At 40.5% G+C, this 18,912-nt stretch overlaps 3 protein-coding genes across 3 annotated transcripts; all 3 read left to right on the top strand.

Annotated features, from left to right (window-relative positions):
* The first annotated feature begins 273 nt into the window (after positions 1–273).
* Positions 274–8,656, top strand: mynn (myoneurin). The gene is made up of 8 exons (XM_088912548.1): positions 274–305; positions 1,365–1,665; positions 1,951–2,783; positions 3,239–3,398; positions 3,970–4,148; positions 4,319–4,402; positions 4,526–4,612; positions 5,184–8,656. Exons 2-8 carry the CDS (start codon positions 1,397–1,399, stop codon positions 5,435–5,437), a joined length of 1,866 nt encoding a protein of 621 aa, XP_088768674.1. The 5' UTR covers positions 274–305; positions 1,365–1,396; the 3' UTR covers positions 5,438–8,656.
* A 403-nt stretch (positions 8,657–9,059) lies between these two features.
* On the top strand, positions 9,060–14,887 carry lrrc34 (leucine rich repeat containing 34). The gene is made up of 10 exons (XM_088914776.1): positions 9,060–9,166; positions 9,344–9,471; positions 10,045–10,109; positions 10,997–11,080; positions 11,441–11,569; positions 11,692–11,787; positions 13,068–13,222; positions 13,621–13,776; positions 13,944–14,070; positions 14,554–14,887. Exons 1-10 carry the CDS (start codon positions 9,060–9,062, stop codon positions 14,773–14,775), a joined length of 1,269 nt encoding a protein of 422 aa, XP_088770902.1. The 3' UTR covers positions 14,776–14,887.
* Positions 14,888–16,533: 1,646 nt separating this feature from the next.
* LOC148836731 (uncharacterized) lies at positions 16,534–18,782 on the top strand. Its single transcript, XM_088913828.1, has 5 exons — positions 16,534–17,577; positions 17,660–17,833; positions 17,969–18,107; positions 18,224–18,420; positions 18,645–18,782. Exons 1-5 carry the CDS (start codon positions 16,534–16,536, stop codon positions 18,780–18,782), a joined length of 1,692 nt encoding a protein of 563 aa, XP_088769954.1.
* The last annotated feature ends 130 nt before the right edge of the window (positions 18,783–18,912 follow it).

The raw sequence follows: 18,912 nt of genomic DNA, 5'->3' as shown, positions 1-18,912 counted from the left end.
TTTGTTTTCAATTCAGTTATGTGGGGTGAATCATGTGAGATGCACCAGATGACTAAATGACATGGTGAAAATGACTAAGCACAAGAGAAAGTGGGTAAAACAGCGCTGAGGTCATCAGTCTCTGTACATGACCTGTGAAAACTTTACCAAGAATCCACGTGTCCGTGCAATAGCGCCTTTTTTTGGAGGACACACTTCGCCGGAAATGACGGCACGTCGTCACCGAAAGGGTTAAGGGCCTTGCGTCTGACGTATTCGCAAAATGGCTGAATGAGAGATTAAAAATGGACCAAACCTTTTATCAGGTTAGTTTAAAAGAGCGGTGTGCATTATCTTCAACGCGAATCTCGTTGTTTAAGCTTTAAATAAGTTCCATCGGTGATAACGACCTGGTTGCGCATGCATGATGCGATAAGTGTATTACAACTTTGTTTTTATAGGCAGTGTCCGGCGTGTCTTTTCGCAATAAGAGCCCTTTGTTGTGGAAAAAGCAGTCTGACCGGGAGACTACTAATGTAAAGGACAGATCTGCGGTTTATGAGCTTTATGAGACCGTACCATGCACATAGTTGCTTATTCAACATCCAGAATTTTTCCTTAAAGCCAGAAAACGTAGAAAGGGAGATTCTGTGTTACATATGAGCCATATTACTGTTTGTAGCTCTACAGTCCAATTAGCTGTGAAAGCTGGATTTCGTACTAATGACAAATTTAAAACTTGTGTTTACATTTAAATTGCTTAAACAATATTGCAAATAACACTTAATGAATCTTCTGTGAGCCACGGCTTTAACTATTGCATATGTTGTATAAAGGGTTATGTTTTTTTGGCTTTTCCTACAACTTTATGTAGACCACTTTGTGTCTTGTCAGTGCAGTGTAAAAATATTTTTGCGTGTCTTTGATTCTTCACATTTCCACGCTGGGTTGAATAAATTCACAAGCTTCGCCTGTGGTGTTTTGCCTATGCAGCTGGGGTTGTTACAGCTGCTTTAACGCGTACTCTTAACTTCGGGATTAATATTTAAACTCCCTGAAGTGTGATCGACTGGCTATAAACCGTAGAGCCCATGTCAGCGTCTGCGTGTCACTGTTGTGTGACTGAATATTTGATTTTTAAGTACCCACGAAGTTATTAAATTTCATGCCGTGACGGTGCATTTCATCCGCACGTTGTGCTACTCTGCTTTGAATCAGGAAATGTCTAACGGAAGTCTTTGACTGATTTCGGATGCATTTTTATTTTTTTTAGTAGCTGATGTCAAAAGATGATTTCTTGATATCCAAAACTGAAATGCCAACGTTTTTGTGGATGTGACAAATGTGGGGAAAAAAAATTTATATCGTATGTGCATACTCCCCAGGTTTAATGGAGTGACATCGGTGCCTCTTTACCATGCAACCCCTACATCACTGCAAGCATCTTCTAGACCAGCTGAACAAGCAGCGCGAGGCAGGGTTCCTGTGTGACTGCACTGTTGTGATCGGCCAGTCCCAGTTCCAAGCTCACAGGAATGTACTGGCAGCATTTAGCGAATACTTCAGCACACAGTGTGGGGATCCAGCTGGGAACAGCGTCATGCTCCTGGACCCGGAGACAGTGGACGCAGCGTGGTTTAAGAAGCTGTTGAAGTACATGTATACTGGGGACATTGAGTTTGAAAGGTAGGCAGCTGTGAAAAATGTTATTAAATAAAGAAGCACTACGGGCTCACCAGTCCTTCTCCGAACTTGTAGCTTATTTATGTCAAATGTCATGAAAATTACACCAGAAAATGTCTTGTATAGTAGGCGCATTACCATGTATCTCTTAGTAGAATACAATCAATGTACTTACGGTTGTCAATTTGTTTAGAACTCTCATTTAGTTCCATTTTTTAATATTCTTAAACCTGATGGTAGCCTCTCTGTGCCAGCTGTTTTTCTTGAACATGGTCGTTCTTTCTGCAGTTGCAATGTGAGAGAAGTCCATAAGGCTGCCACCTTCCTCAAAATGGAGGCACTGGCTGCCCTGTGTGATTTGACCCTGGGCTACCTGACAACAGACGCCAAGCCTGTTTTTACTGAAAGCGCGAGCGCTGCTGGAGAGCACGAGACCAGCGAGCACTCCGTCGCGTTGACCAGTGACGAGTTTTCCGATGCGGATGATGCATTGATGGATGCCTCACCGGAGAGCCCAGGTTCTGTCCTCTCGGCAGCCGAGAGTACTGAAGTCCACACACAGGGGCCCGAGAAGATGGGAAAGAAAGCCAGGAAGCCCAGAAACTTGGCTGATGGCGACAGCCAACCAAAGAGCCATCAGAAGGAGAAGAGACAGCAGAAGGCTGGGGTGCAGCCCCAGCAGGGAGAAGCCTTCAGCGATGCCAGTAACAAGACAGCTGATGCCGCTGGACAGGGGACCCAGAGCCGGGAGGGCCCGGATGGTGAATCCTTGTTATCCGTGGACAATGGGACCCCGGCAGACCAAAGTCCTGCTGCTCCCAAACTTTCCTTAAAGAGGGGAAAAACGCGGAAACATTGCACGCTGAAGGAAAACTGTGCCACCGACCCCGCCAGCGAGGAGAACAGTGACATTCCCGAGGGCGCCGAGATGGAGGACTTGTCCGACAAGCAGCTGAAAACGAAGCCGGCCTGCAGCACCTGTGGGAAAGTGTTCTCGGAAGCCAGCAGCCTGCGGAGACACATGCGGATTCACAAGGGCGTAAAGCCCTATGTATGTCAACTGTGTGGCAAAGCCTTCACGCAGTGCAACCAATTGAAGACGCACGTCCGCACACACACAGGTATGGCGCCTCCTGAGCTGCAGCCTGCCCAGACCTCGGTAGAATAAAGCGGGCACAATCTGTTAGTGCACACTTATGAGGGTAATGGATAAGTCTCTCCTTACCTCGCAACGTGGGCGTCCATTTAAAGATTAAATGAAATTATATCCAGTAATTGGTTTGTGGAACATTGGCGCAATTAATAACAGATCCTGTAGCTCAGATACCAGTTCCAGGTCACGCATGGAAGTCTAAGAGATTTTCTTGCTTGTATTTTGCTATAGGTTGGTTTTTAGAGGAGGGTTTTGGTAGGCCTTCTCCAAGGCCTGCGATATTCTCTGAAGCCTGCAATTACCTACTAATAGCTTGTGGTATTAATTTTTTTTCAGTTTGTTGATTTGCGTAGGTACAGGGCTCCTTAGGAGAATGCAGAGTTGCGTCTGTAACAGTCCGATTGCGAAATGTGGTTTTTGTAGGGGAGAAGCCTTACCAGTGTGATCTGTGTGAAAAGGGTTTTGCTCAGAAGTGTCAGCTGGTCTTTCACAGTCGCATGCACCATGGCGAAGAGAAACCATACAAGTGTGACATCTGTGGCCTACAGTTCGCTACATCCAGCAACCTCAAAATTCATGCCAGGTGAGCCTCTCAACAGGGGGCTTTTTGGGGTCCTTAAGGATAATAGTTTGTTATTAAGGATAATAGTTGTAAACATTTTTCTTTTATCAGCGCTGAGGGTCTAAGGCAGGTACTCTTACCCATTTCGCGGAGGGCCCAGTATTTTCTGGTCTTTCTCCTAACCTTTATTCTAAAACCTTGAACTCTGGGCCTGGACACTATGCTGTCCAGAAGATGGTTTGAAACCCCTGGTCTAACCTGAGAGTCAAAACTGGAATGTTTGGGTTCATCAAGATTTTATTCTAGACAGAAATACTTTTTTGGCAAAAACAAAAATCCTGTATGTTTCTAAAAGTGCAGGTATAAGCCAGATGCATTTTGACCCTTATCTCACACTTATTCACAAGTTATTTAATTTGTCTTTAAGCAGTCCTTAAATGTATCCATAGAGGTCATTCTGTATGTGATATATGTCTGCATGTCAGGTGTATTTGTTTGTTTCATTTCTTGCTTCAGTAAGAAAGAGCACAGCTATTCTTTTTAGATTGTTCCATTGTGGTTTGTGATGTTTGTAATGTTGGTCTTCTCGCAGAAAGCACAGCGGGGAGAAGCCATATGTGTGCGATAGGTGTGGTCAGCGCTTTGCCCAGGCTAGCACACTGACCTATCACGTGCGCCGACACACGGGGGAAAAACCTTATATCTGTGACACCTGTGGGAAGGCTTTTGCTGTCTCCAGCTCCCTCATTACCCATGCAAGGAAGCACACAGGTAGGAGAGAGTTTCCTTTGCTATGTTTTATACTCCACATATTGCAAAAGGTAAATCATCTCAGCCAATCACTGAGTTATATTTGGCAAATTAATTTTTAATGACAAAAGTCCATCTTTAATTGTTCTTCTTTCAGCAATAGTGTTATTTTTCTGTGTTTAATTTTGTAGGGGAGAAACCATACATGTGCCGTACTTGTGGGAAAAGTTTCATTTCTTCCGGGGAGCTTAATAAACACTGCCGGTCCCATACAGGTAGCTATAGTGCGATCTGAGTACCTTGTTTAAAACAAAAAATGAGTAAATCATGTGTTGGAACAGTTTTTGTTTTCTTGGAGTATGTCTCTAAAACGTATCCTTTTACTTTCTTTATTTCAGGTGAAAAGCCCTTTGTGTGTGAGTTGTGCGGAAACTCCTACACAGATGTAAAAAATCTCAAAAAGCACAAAGCAAAGGCACACGGTGGTAAGTCAAAGCCACTGTCAATAGAGGTGCACTTTTCTTAACTAAATCCAGCTCGTTAATAATATTGTAAGTATAGGGTGGCAGGGTGCTGAGTGGTTAGCATTGCTGCCTCATAGCACAAGGCCCCAGACCTGGGGTGCTGTCTGCTCTGAGTTTGTACATTTCTCCCTGTGTTTTCACGGATTCCCTCCAGGTGCTTCAGCTTCCTCCCACAGTCTAAAAACATACTAGTAGGTCAACTGGCTTCTGGTAAAATTGGCCTTGGTGTGAGTGTGCGCGTGTCTCTTTTTGTCTGTGTGTTCCCTGCGATGGACTGGCGTCCTGTCCAGGGTGTGTTGCGCCATGTTGTGCTTGCTGGTTGCCGGGTTAGGCTCTGGCTCCATATTGGATAAAAAGGTTAGAAAATGGATAGATGTTTACTGATATATGCAGACATTGTAAATTATGTATAACAGCTTAGTCATGTCAAATACATTTAATTGTACTGTTTCAGAGCGATCTCAAAGGTAGAAACTACACCTGTAGAGAAAAGTAAATATTGTGTTTTGCTCTCTTCATTTTCCTTCTGTAGTTGACAGAGGCCTAGACCCCAGCTCGAGTACCTTTGAGGAAGGAAACGTGCAGCAGAAAGCCTCCTTGCAGGACATGGTGGAGCTCAAGCCTGCCGACGTACCTCTTTCCCTGACTCTGCCCATTGCCCCTGAAGAGCAGCAGATGCTGCTGTCGGGCACAGACAGCTCCTCCGTTCCTCCCGATCAGCTGCTCCGACCGACGGTGACAGGTTACTCGGAGCCCCAGTACATCTTTCTGCAGCAGCTCTACTGAAATTGCGCCAGTAACGTACCTGAGCTACAGTGTGCGGCAGAAGGACAAAAGCTTATATTCCGATCCTGTCTGGGGGCATGATGGCAGCTCGGTGCTGCTTTTGAGTTTTGAATAACATCATTTTAAGCACATTAAGTTAAACACAGATACTGTGGGGAATTTAGACATGGGCTACATCCCGTTTAGGTTTTCAGCAAGGAGTATAAAACCTACAGTTGCTCCAGCTGTGATACAGTTGAATTACAGATGAGGCCAGAATTGCGATAAAATATAGCTGCACCCTGCTGACATTTTTAAAAGCTTTTGTTTCATTTTTTGCCGTCGAGAATTTCAGAGTGTTGAGAAAAAAACATAGCCAGTAAAATAAAATGTTGTAGCTGGTGTTGGCTACACTATACATTTTGGGAGCCCTGTATACTACAAAAAAGTGAGATGTTCAAATTTTCTCCTGTTGTAACTCTGTTTGTCACCTGGACATTTTATTTCATTGCTGATCTAGCCGATTTACCCACAGTTTAAATCGAGACTGTACTTTTTGGAAAGTCTACATGAAAAGCCATTTGTTATTGCTTTTGGAAAGGTGCTTGAAAAGACAGTTCCTGATGTGAAAAGAAAGACCCCCTTTTGGCAAGACGCCTTATGGCCTTAAGATTGTCTTGCCAGCATCTTCCTTACTTTGAAACTGATGTGAAAGTTCATTATCTCTTCACTGTGTATCAGCGTTGACTGGCATAAGGGAACATGGGGGACTGGAGGTGAAAGATGTAAATGTTCTCATTCTATTTAATCTAGACACATAATCTAGATAACAGAGGAGGCTCAATCCCTGACACCATGACAAAAATCAAGTTCCTAGTTTGAAAGAAGCTTACATCTGCAGAAGGTGAGCATGGCACCCACTCCTCCCTTCAGATGGACAGTGTCGCTGGACAGCTCTGGCCCCCACCCTCTTTATTTTTCTACATCTTCACACACGAAGTGACACTGTACGCCTTTTCCAGCTTCTGTCCATCACAGTAATGGATCCCTGTGCGTCTGGAATGAAAAGCAATGTAAAAGCATGAACGCAACCAGTATAAACTGCAACACACTCTTGATTATGGTGTTCTGATTATATTGATTTTGCATTGAAAGAAAGCTGAAAAAATGTTTTGCAGAGGTTAATGGTTCGAGCTCCCAGATTATCACTAAAAGCCTGGAAGCAGATTTCTGCAGCTGCAATTGTAAACATACAGTAATATGTAATATCAAATCCAAAATCTCAGACATTCCCTGTTTTTAATACCTTTCGTTATAGGTTTTGTTTTTCTGTGTTTTGATTTGTGGATAGACCATCATATGCTGGGGTTCTTTCATCATTTCAACCAGTTCTTCAAGCTAAATGTTGGTGTGTTTTTTAATTATATTTTCTTTTTAAAGCAGGGGGAGTCTCAACAAAAAATATTCTTCCTTATTTCATTTTCTGACAGCATCAAGAAAAGGACCCTGAAACAAAGTTTGTGATCTTTGTCTTTGATAGATGACTGATAGGGTGCTCCAGTATTGACTAAATTAAAGTATTTTAATTGGTCAAGTAATATGGAAGAGATACAAAAAAGAATATCAAGGATTGATCCCTCATGTTTTGCTAAAGCATTCATTACATCCAGCGTCATGGTCTGCTTCAATGGTATTGGCTTGAGCATCACTGAAAGCGCAGGACCGTGCAGAACTTCTGAAGCAGAACTGTGTTGATGCTGACCATGCTATCAGGCTGTGAATGTTGTACAGAGACACTACTTCTCTGTGCTGGTTTTATTCTAGTCTGGTTCTGCCAGAAAGCTCTTTCACTAAATTCCCAGTTTGTCATCGTCTTCTGTGGGGGGTGATAGGAGAATAATGTTAGTAATTCTCTAAACCCAGTGCTGTTTGTGCGATGAGGTTTAATTTGCTGTGACAGAAGTCTGGAACAATGGGGCCGATCTCGCACAAAGAACCTCCATTCCAATATCATCTCAGTGCTTGATTCTTTCATGTGTCATCTTGCATTAAGATGACATACTGTATGTACCATAGATTGACCCTGACATTTTCTACATGTAAAGCTAAAACATTCATAAATGTTTGCATCTTGCAAATGTTGAATTGTCTTAAAGGCAACGGAATATGATCAAGTTACAAGGTCTCGAAGTAAGAAAACTGGCTACAGAAAGAGAGATTTTCTATCTTAAAAATGGATGCCAAGCACTAGTGTATCTGAGCTACAGTAGTGTGGTTTTTAATGCACCTCTAAAGACGAGATAGATTTCTGTTAGTGAGTCTGATAGACAACAACTGACAAACCCGTGGCTGGGTTTAAATCAAACACAGAATTCAAACAGCCGTCATAATATTTCTGGAAATATTTCCACTATTTCATTATGAGGGGAATCATATCACTGTACCTGCTGTGGCCTAACAAGTCTGACTGTTAGAAATGTTGTCATTAAATCATTGACACCTGGTATGTTGTAATTCACTGTGGTGATGTTGTTTTTGATCTAGATGAACATTAAAATGTGCCTAGGTTTGAAACAAGTGGTAAACCTAACCACTTGTATACTGTAGGTGGTCAGAAAGGACACTTGGAAAAAAATTACATTCCCATTTAATTCCAAAGGACATGAATAACAATTAAAAAAGGCATAGAGAAAAAGCCTGTCATATGGTATACCAACATTTTTCTGCACTTTTTGGTGAAAATATGTGGATTTTTTTGTTATGCAGAAATGACAGAGACTTTTGAATAATCATCTCAGTTTTTCTACTGTCCTTTCAAATGATCACTTATCTGTGTAGGGAAAATTCTCAGTGCAGAGTGTGTAATAGGGGATCCATTTATTTGTTGTATTCCTAGAGTGAACATTGGCGACCCTTTTATTTTCGATTAAATAGCACTCACCGTTATGAAACAGTTTATGGATCTGTCTGGGAAACTAGAACTGTCATGCATTCAGCATATGCAGATGTTTTTTTAAGTAATAAAATATCGTGCTCTGCTATTTTGCATTTTACTGTGTAAAGCATTCTAGGAATTAGTGCGGAGTTGCTTGAGTACTGAAATTTTCGAACGGTGACTGCGGTGTGTAAGTGTTCGTAAATGCAAATATACTATATGAAATCGACAATGTATTTAAAATAAGCTGTACATATATTTTTTGTTGTCATGCATTCAACGATTTAAGAAATGTTTTTGTATATTTTCCGAGCTATTCTTTAATAAACCAGGTTTTGACAGTTACAGAGGGTCTGCTAAAGATTTTGGCCTCTTTATGTTCAATTTACTAACTATAAAACGACGTGAGTGCGCAGCGCGAGTGGTGGTTGCTATAGAGACAGCAAACACTACCGCTGGGTCCTGGGTACTGAGGCTGGAATCTAAGAGCTGACGAGGTAAGACAGAAGGAAAACATTTTATGTAAGGAAACGTCCTGGAAACTGTAGTTTATCATGTTATAAATTTAGTAAGGAAAGCGAAATAAAAAAAACATACACAATTTGTAAAATACGTATGCGTTCTCTTGGCAGATAGTGAACCGAATATGATCATATCGACTTTATGGGTTGTGTACGATTAATTTCTTGATCCGCAGCTGGGACAGTCATGAGCAGCATCAGGGAGCGTTACTCGGCAGTTTGCTCAGAATTCGAGTTGCCCACAAACCCCTACATATTGCATGTGTTGCATGACACGGACGAACGAGTTTCACGGTAAGCACTTCGTTAGCCGATTTCGGTAGTATTGCAGCTACTGCATTATAGCTACACAGTATGCATCACTCGTTTTTACTCCCTCTAAGCATTATTTTATCATTCTAAAAGTACACGTTTAATCATTTTCTTGTTATACACCTTAAAAGGACTCCTACTAATCCTTGTTTAAGTCAGGTTGTCTTCTGAAGATGGCGTCGAAATTAAACTCACCGGGAACAGCCGTCTTCTGCAGGTCCAGAGGTTGTCGGATACAGACGTTCTAGCTTTGTCGAAAGCTCTGGCCGACAATGTGTCTGTGACAGGTGAGCATGATCCTACAGATGGCACATATTACCAATCAATGCTGGAGGCACAGCATTGAGAGGAGCTGTAAAGCAGAAGAGCGAGTCTTTTATTTTAACCGCATCTAGTTTGATCTTCTTGAGATTAGTATGTTCCACTCTCTCATTGCTCTAAACACCTGTACGTGCAGATCTTGCAATGTGCTGTAGATTTGATGCTTCAGCATTCTGCAACATGCTCTTGTCAGATGAGTTATCTTCTGTTGCGCTGGAGCAGTGAATTCAATTTCCCCTGATATCTGTGTGGAGTATGTATGTTCTCCCTGTGTTTGTGTGGCTTTCCTCCAGGCAGTCTGGTTTCCTCCCACAGTCCAAAGACATACTAGCAGGTTAATTGCCTTCTGGGAAAATTGGCCTTGGTGTGAGTGTGTGCGTTTGTGTTTGTGACTGGCGTCCTGTCCCTGAGTGTACCCTGCCTTGCGACCCAACGCTTGCCAGCACAGGCTCTGGCTCCCCCAAACACCCTGTATTGGATAAAGTGGTTAGAAAATGAAAGGTTGGGACACTTTTACAGGATTTGCTTTTTCTTCACAGGCCTGGACTTGAGGTACAACAGCATAACTGATGAAGGAGCTGGTCATCTTGGGGTCCTCCTTCAAGTACAGTAAAACTGAAATGTTATTGTCTTTAATCTCCAAAAGGGGTAGAGATAAATTAAACATTTTATTTATTATGGAACGTTCAGGAAAGAACACATGAAAAAGGAGTAGGGATGTCAACTAAAAAGAAAAAAGGCACTTCTGTCAGGAAAGAATCTTTCAAAGGAAAATTTTAGTCAGTAGCTTCTTATTGCATAAGAAGTAGTAGAAGAAATATACAGAACAAAATAATAAATTATTTTCTGCAACAATCAAATTACTGTTAGATACATTTTTCTAATAAAGATGCTAAAATGGTGCAGAGCGGCACAAAGCTGGGGCCCTGATTTCAATTCCAAACCTACGGTGATATTATTTCAGTAGAGTAAGGATGTTCTCACCGTGTTCATGTGGATTTCCTGCCACAGACCACAGACATACTGGAAGGTTAATTGGCTTCTTGGAAAACTGGTCTTGGTGTGAGTCTGTGGGTGTCTATGTGTGCCCTGAGATGGACTGGCGTCCTGTCCGGGGTGTATACTGCCAGCCTAAATTTGATGGAAATGGATGGATGGACTAGATGGTGCTTGCATTCTATGAAAATCATTTGACATAAACATCCGAGTTCTCCATTCAAATTGTCATATGTATTTATTTCCAAAAATGTTTTTGCAGAAAAGGTTTATAGTTATAATTTGATTTATAATTATAATTTCGTTTAATTTTAGAATTGACACACATTTTGCATTTCACAAAATAGCCATACAAATATTTTGCATTTTACGGATAAGATTTTGAACTATCCTTTAATGGTCTGTACTTTGTTTAACTTTGCCTTTACTGTAGGCTTCTAAATTGAAAGCAATTGCTTTTCTCTTGTCCAACATTACTAATGCTGTATTTTACAGGAAAATGTCTCTCTCCGTTATCTTAATCTGATGGGCAATGACATTGAGGTCAGCGGAGCAGAGTTCATTGCAAAAGCACTTCATGTAAGTGAAATGGTACCTGACCTTTTTATTAGTATGGAGGAATATTATAAATTAATATTCATAGAATGTGCAACATTCACAAAGTTGTTAATTTGTAACAACAAGAAGCAAAAGCATATTTAATAGTATCATCAAAATCATGAAGGCTTCTTTAAAGATGTAGTGAATATACAGGTTCTTAAAAAAATTCAGGAATGGTTGTGTTATAGAGAACATTAGAGCAAACATTAAAGAAGGCCTGACAATCCAGCACTTCAAATCTGATTCATTTTCAAATATTCAGTTAATGCACAATTATATATCCATCTACTTATTTCATGAATCTGCTAGCTTTTTCATTTTGTTTTTTTGTTTTTTAAGCGGAATGAGACTTTGAAGACATTGCAGATGACTGGCAATAAGATAGGGAATAAGGGTGGCATGCACTTTGCTGCAATGCTACAGATCAATTCATCACTAGAGGAGCTGGATCTTGGAGACTGTGATCTGGTTAGTAAAACAATAGAAAGAAGAGAGCATCTGTTCCTGTTTGAATGTTGAAACACAATTTGCACCGATAATATGATGTACAGATAATGACCTTGTATATTTGTTCTCATTCTTTTACGCAGGATACACAGAGTTTAATTGCTTTTGCAATTGTCCTGAATCACAACAAAAATGCTCGCGTCATTAACCTCAGTCGCCCCCTACTCTTTAGCCAACAGGTATGTTTGATGAGAAAACAGGGCTCCTGGAGCACCTCTTTTGAAAACACATGTTGTACAGTATTACATACTGTACATGCTCTGGATGTGCACGAAATGAAATGCTAACTTCATTATGCATATAGTAATAGACTGCGTTTAACACCGTTCATACTGAAAGGAGCTCCAAGCACATTACAAAAAGCAAGAGTTTAAAATACACAAAAAATGTACAAACTAATACATAATAACTCTCAATGCTAACATTCAAGACATTGATCATATCCTGATATTGCATTTATGTTTTTAATTTAGTTTAATAGTGCAATCTGGCAAAGCTATGACTTAAGTCTTGATTTAAAAACAGTCATTGAGGTATCAGCTCTTACAACACATGCCAGTGAGTTCCACTTCAATGTTAAGGAACAAAGTAGACCACCGTCATTTGACTCTAGTGAATGTGCAGGCTGTTTGGACTTAACATCTTGGATAAACAGGTACCATTACATTAAGTGCTTTAGATGTTGGTAAAATAATTTTAACATCAATTTTATGTACTGTAAACCAGTGAATTGACTGCATTCTGCACAAGCTGTACGTGTGACAGAGCGTGACTTGTAATATGAGAGAAAAGAGTATTATGATAGTTGAGATGCGATGAAGAAATTTCTTCATTTCAGCCCATGTTCATTAGATAAGTAGAGAAATTATATAATTTTATCTGTTTCTCACATGATTAAACGTACATCTCAGTCATTTGTTTAAAAGGATCGATGCAAAATCATATGTAGCCCCCAAATTTCTCACTTCAGATTTTACATTGCAAGTCATGTCAGTGGAAACTCAGTTCTAAGAAACAGGTTCTAAGAACCTGTTTATAATGTTTTTATGTTTTATTCTAAATGCAGGCATTTGATATGTGCATTTTTTAATATCAGAAAGACACTCAAAACTGAAGTAGCATTGAGGTAGCCAGTTATTTTAATGAGACATACATTTCTGTTTCATTAACACAAATAACCTCATGTTTACGGATAGTCTCACGTAAAGGTAACAAATAGAAAAGAAAATAATGTATGACCCATAACAGATACCTGAGGCACACCACAATATTAGCTGGTTTTGATAGACTCGCCTAAGAAAAGAAAGTACTGCATGTTGATAAGATATAATCTAAAGCTGTCCAGTACAGTTCTAGACAAGACACTATTTTAAAGAAAATTTTAAACAGTGGGTGGAAAGTATTGTCAATTAAAAAATGCAAGTTCTGAAGGGACAAAATCCTTTTGTAATGCTCTCAGGAGGAGACCACAGTGCACATGGCTAGGATGCTGAAAGTAAATCGGCATTTGAGGGAGCTCCACCTGGGGAAACATGAGATGAAAGATTTTGGTGTGGAGAGACTGTGCGACGCGCTGAGTTTCAACTCCACCCTGCGCTACCTGGACCTACGGTGGTAACTGAGCCTCACTTGTTCTTCTTAAAAGTGATGACTTTAGATGGCTTTAAGATGACATGATAAATGCAACATATGTATGACTAACAAAGAGTAAAGATGGGGTACGTCTAAAACTACAGTACTACAGCCCAATTTCATGTTTATTCAGTTATTTTTCCAAGCAATTTTGGAGATTTATAATTTCTTATTAAATCCATATTTTTTCTTTAATTGTAAAGAGTAGAGATGCCAGGTGTGCATGATGTGTACAGTGCCAATATCACTCATGTACTGTACATCATTCACGTACATCTCTGAAAACACTTTGTAATGTGACTTGTGCAGATGTGCACGTATAAATATAGCAAGAAATAACTACCTAATTTGTTCATTATGTGGTTCTTGTTTTTTTAAAGTAACAGCATCACAAGGGATGGGGCAAAATGTCTTGCGGAGCTGCTGAAGCAAAACACAGGACTGGAAATTCTGGACCTGGCTTCGAATCGCATCGAGGATGATGGGGCTGTATATCTCAGTGAAACTCTTGCCGTGTACAATAATACTTTGAAAGCGTAAGTCATTGTCATGAAATTGTTGAGGAAAAAAAAAGTCTAAGATGAAAAGAAGCTGATCTGCAGTTGAAACCTGCCTGAAGAAGACAAGATGCACATGCCATTTGAATCCAGTGTACACATTATGCTGTTGTAAGTGAAAATATTTTCTTTTTTTCTTTTTCAAGGCTTTCAATTCCAAGCAATAATATTGGTGCACGAGGACTGGTGTCTCTTGCCAAAGCCTTAAGAGTGAACACCACACTGTCTCACATTTATATCTGGGGCAATATTTTGGAGGAGCCAGCCTGTTTGGTGAGATATTGTCTAAGTTATATGTAAAATATATCACTAGCAATAGTCAGTTTTACAGTAACAGAAATTAACTTACCAGGTTTCAGCTCAAATAGTATTGGAGCTCATAGTTCCCCTTCACTAAACTCAAAATAAAACTGACGATTCCTTACTTATACTGAGAATACTATTTTAAAGGCAAAGTATTGCCTTTGTAAAGTATAAAGAACGACAGCAATGGGTATGAATGAGACATAGACCTTGAAGAAATTGTAGCTAAACTGCTTCCATGACTTTTTTTTTTCAGGATTTTATGATGTTGGCCTTCCCCATTTTGTTGTTATCTCTTTTCAGATTGGAATTTCAAATTAATAAGTAAGATGAAGAGAGCCATAGCCTCTATCCTACTTTACAGCATGTTTGTTGTTAAGAAAAAAAAGTCTTGAAAAAGCATCTTTTATCTTTTCGCAACCCCCATTGCCCCACCCCTCCATTTGTTTCCAGGCATTTTCCAAGCTCATCGAAAGCGGGCGGCTGTCAGAGGAAGACACAGATGTTTCTCCTTATGAGGTGGAGGGTCGTGTCTGCCTCTCAGAACTATTTCATGGCCTGAGGCGGCACTATTACTGGACACCCAGTTACGGGCAGGATGGAGATCCGGCCAGCAACTCTTCACTGGCCCTGAGAGACACTGCAAAGGAAGGAGTCCCCTCAAGTTTTATTTAGAAATAATAAATTCTTCTGCTAATGTGTATACAGGTGGCTGAATTCAATCAATATGTTCTATTAAAGCAAATGTAATTGTGCTGGCAGGTCTCCATATGCTTTTCTTAGAACATGAGAGCACCTTACACCCTCCTACAATAGGAATCTGAGATGCCACTGACTACACATCCCCGAAATGTCTTAAATACAAGTATTATTGTGTAGTAATATTTAAGTATTATGGAGTATTGGAAAATGCATTGACAACTGGAAACTTGGCTGGTAATAAAAAAACATTTTATTTTTATTGTGCATGTACATGTATGCTTTAAACTTATTGTAACACATTGTAATGCCAGTCATGAGATGACAGTTTGATTTCATTTCATTTCAAGTTTGTTTATTGACTCTTTAAGGAAGCACTGCAGCACATGGACAGAATAATCAGGTCGAATAAAAAATAGCTTAATGTATGTTGTACGCTGCCAAGTGTTAAGTTTATCGCGATTGCAAATGATATTATTTGTAATAATTACTCAAGTCGGCAATGCTGAATTTAAACAAACGGTTTCAAAATAAAGGCAACGAAGTGTTATAATTGTATCGGTAACGTGCACACCTGAAACAATACGTTAATCTCCTTTTGAATGAAACGAGTGAGCCCGTAGCTGGATGTGACTAGTCCTGAAACGTGTGTAGCGCGGTGACGTTCCCAACTCAGTTGACCATCGCCTCAACGTCGCCGTCGCACTGAAATCACAGCTGCCTCACCCAGGACAAAAGTGGCAGCTTCCTATCACAAAAGTATTAAACCTTCGTGCTTTTCACAGTCGCTGACCGTCCGGATGACATGAGTTGTTTTTTTAAGCCGTTTGTCTTACGTACGCGTTGTACCCATGAGAGAATGTAAACGGTTCTGTTGAGCTGTAGCTACTGAGTGTGTCTACTGCCTCCATGGCGACCAGAACAGCTGAAGGAGGGACTTGGCAGGCCGCCGACTGGGCAGTTAGCAACAGTTTACATACTTCTTACACCCCTTACTGTCTAACAAATCGAAGATTTAATATTAGCGGAAGAGAAGTACCGGGAGCTGCAGAATTTGATTGTTCAGTACAGTAATTGGGCAGGTGTTTTAGAAAAGTGTGAGTACTTGACGTTTTTAAAAATGTAAACATCGTTGCATAGAATTCTACGCACTTAAGATTTGGTCTTGGTTTGGCTTCCACAAAATTAATGTTCGTCATATTTAGTTGGTTTTTTTTTTTAGAATTTGACTTCTAGTGGCTACTTCCGGTGAATAACCTATAAGCAGACTATTCCAAAAATAATTTTAAGGTATGAAATTTCTGATTTATAAATGTGATCCATCTGGTAGATTTTAATTCACGGATTTTTTAAAGTAAACTAGTGAGGCAACAGTTGTGAACATACTGTTTGTAAAAAAAAGATTACAATATTTTCTCTATTAATGCAGTCGGTTGTAATCTTTAAATTATTATGCAGCTATACTGAATAATTACAATGAGCAGTATTCAGTATTATTGTTACAGACGTGAGCACAGAATATTATTATTAGTTGTTATTATTTTGTAACTTGCAAAGGGTGATTGAACATTAGCACTAAACGTTTTGTGCCGTATAAAAATGTGAAAAGAGAAAATATTGGTGTTGTTTGTAATGATTTAATATGGGAAAATGGACAGTTTGTTAGGTGATAACTTTTTATTCTCTATCCACAGTTTTCACATGCTCAGTTAAGTGCATGAGTATTTTCCAAGAATGCGCGCTGTCAGGTTCTCTGACACTGCACCAATGAACTCAGCCCAGTCTGATAACTGGATGATTAACTGTAATATGCCAGGAAATACAGGGGAGAAGGTCTTTTTTCTGGACTGTTCAGCCCAGCAGCTGGAGGAATTCCCCTCGGCGGTACTACAGTTACAGCATCTGGAGGAGCTGCATCTTGAAAAGAACATCATCCATACGATCCCTGGAGAAATCCAACACCTGAAAGGCCTCAGAGTGCTGTATCTCCAAAATAACCACTTGCACAGTTTATGTGAGGAGCTGAGCGAGTTGAAGCAACTGCAGAGTCTGGATCTGAGTGATAACCCTCTGACGTCTGGCCCTGGTTTTTTTCATGTCCTGGCCCAACTGTTTTCCCTCCGTGAGCTGAGACTCTACAACCTGGGCATACCAGCTCTCCCAGCCCAGATCTGCAAAAATATTTACAACCTGGAGCTGCTGGGTCTTTCGGGAAACAGACTGACGATGCTTCCGAGTGAGATCACAAACCTCACAAAACTCAGAGAAATCTACTTGCAGAACAACCACTTGGAGATCTTCCCCAGTGTGCTCAAAGAGCTTCCACTCTTGGAAATTATAGATGTGGAACAGAATGTGTTAGTTTCTTTGCCAGGTGAGGTCTGTGGCCCATCTTGGAAGAGACTCTTTCTAGCATCAAATAGACTCACATCACTCCCCACACGTCTCTGCAAATTTGGCAGCTTAACAGTACTTGATGTCTCCAGCAACAGCTTGAGTAAATTGCCTCGTAACTGGCATGCCCTAACTGAACTCCTGGACCTGGGACTTTCCCATAACAACCTGGGAGCATTCCCACCTCAGATCAGTAGGATGTGCTCTTTGCAGGTCTTGTACCTGAAAAACACAGGTCTGACAAAGTTACATCCGAAGGCCACAAGCCTGAAGAGGCTGCGTCTTCTAGATCTAAGCCAGAATGGGTTCACTGAGTTTCCAGAGGAGATCTGTGCCTTAACAGACTTACAGCAATTATCTTTGGATGACAACAAGTTGCAGGAGGTATTGTTTCAACATAACAAAGTATTTTTTTTTCTTTTCCCTAAGGACCTGGCAACTTAATTTCTGACCCTTTGACCTGCAGATTCCTGGGAACATCAGGAGCCTGACCAAGCTGAAATGTATGGGGCTGACAGGTAATAGGTTCTCCCATTTCCCGGAGGCTATCTGTGGTCTGCAGTCTCTAGAGAAGCTGTACATGGGCCAGGACCAAGGGCTCAAAATCCATACTCTGCCTCAGAGCATCTCTCTGTTAAAGGTAAGAGAGGAGATAAACCTGTTCCCTAGACCTAAAATTCTGTCTCTACAGTTCTATTCAGAGTTTCTGTGCTCATGTTTTATATAATATGTTGAGAGACTTGTGTATTTAATTGCATGTTTTTTACATTTTAAGAATCTCAGAGAACTGTACCTGGAAAACAACAGCATAGAGGTTCTACCTGAAACTATAGGGCTTCTGCTGCACTTGGAGACTCTTGACTGCCACAACAATCTGATCAAGTTCTTACCGGACACTCTTTGCTGTTTACAAGGTACTAAAGCCGTGAATTATACCTTTTCAACAATGTTTGTGCATTGGGATTTACATAGTAATGTAGCTACAAAGCAAGCGATTAATTCACAAATCCCCTGTTTTTTTCCTTTCAAGGTCTGAAGCATCTCCTGGTTCAGAATAATTGCCTAACACATCTTCCAGAAAACCTGGACAGGCTGCGGGCTTTGGAGACTTTGCAGCTGCAAGACAACCCTCTGTCTGATCCTTCATTGACAGTGTGTAGTCAGGGCATTGCTGCTATACACAAATACTTACTGGACAAGAAATGGAGAAGAACTCAGTCCACAAAGGTAATACTTTACTGCACGGGAGAGTTGCATAGTATAAACAGTTCACTTGGCCTTTTTGTGTGTGTTAAATTCTAGGCGAGAAGGAGCAAATCACTCATTTCCAGTCTTTGTTTATTGTTGCTGGGCTGTTTGGTTTTTGTGATTCTGTGAACCATATAACAGTCTGGCCATGCAGGGGCAATGTCTGAGCTGTGTGTAAATGCTTCCTATGTGACGCCTCACAGATCCAGGCATGGTGGCGAGGAGTCATGGTGCGAAGAAGACTGGGGCCGTTCAAAGGGCTGGAAACGAAAGAGAAGAAAGCAAAAGGAAAGAAAGATGCTCGAAAAGGAAGGAAGAAATCCCCAAAGAAAAAGAAATGAGGGCAAATATAAAAAACCTGATGAAAAGTACATCACGTTACAAATTAAAGTGTCAAATGTTAACACTGGGTGATTAGTCTGTGCTACTAATATCCATATTTGACATAATAAAAAGTAATAAAACTCTATA

The sequence above is a fragment of the Atractosteus spatula genome, chromosome 4, assembly GCF_055471065.1.
Source record: "Atractosteus spatula isolate fAtrSpa1 chromosome 4, fAtrSpa1.hap1, whole genome shotgun sequence".
NCBI classification, from domain to species: Eukaryota; Metazoa; Chordata; class Actinopteri; order Semionotiformes; family Lepisosteidae; genus Atractosteus; species Atractosteus spatula.
Note: the sequence above shows the minus strand (reverse complement) of the source record. Positions and strands in the feature narration are given on the sequence as shown.

Excerpts from the sequence above, each read along its gene's own strand:
- mynn (XM_088912548.1), top strand. The coding sequence starts at position 1,397 with ATGCAACCCCTACATCACTGCAAGCATCTTCTAGACCAGCTGAACAAG. Across the intron at positions 3,399-3,969 it reads AACCTCAAAATTCATGCCAG|AAAGCACAGCGGGGAGAAGC; the intron begins GTGAGCCTCTCA and ends GTCTTCTCGCAG. Across the intron at positions 4,149-4,318 it reads CCATGCAAGGAAGCACACAG|GGGAGAAACCATACATGTGC; the intron begins GTAGGAGAGAGT and ends TTAATTTTGTAG.
- lrrc34 (XM_088914776.1), top strand. The coding sequence starts at position 9,060 with ATGAGCAGCATCAGGGAGCGTTACTCGGCAGTTTGCTCAGAATTCGAG. Across the intron at positions 11,570-11,691 it reads ATCTTGGAGACTGTGATCTG|GATACACAGAGTTTAATTGC; the intron begins GTTAGTAAAACA and ends TCTTTTACGCAG. Across the intron at positions 14,071-14,553 it reads TGGAGGAGCCAGCCTGTTTG|GCATTTTCCAAGCTCATCGA; the intron begins GTGAGATATTGT and ends ATTTGTTTCCAG.
- LOC148836731 (XM_088913828.1), top strand. The coding sequence starts at position 16,534 with ATGCGCGCTGTCAGGTTCTCTGACACTGCACCAATGAACTCAGCCCAG. Across the intron at positions 17,834-17,968 it reads AGAGCATCTCTCTGTTAAAG|AATCTCAGAGAACTGTACCT; the intron begins GTAAGAGAGGAG and ends TTACATTTTAAG. Across the intron at positions 18,421-18,644 it reads GAAGAACTCAGTCCACAAAG|ATCCAGGCATGGTGGCGAGG; the intron begins GTAATACTTTAC and ends GACGCCTCACAG.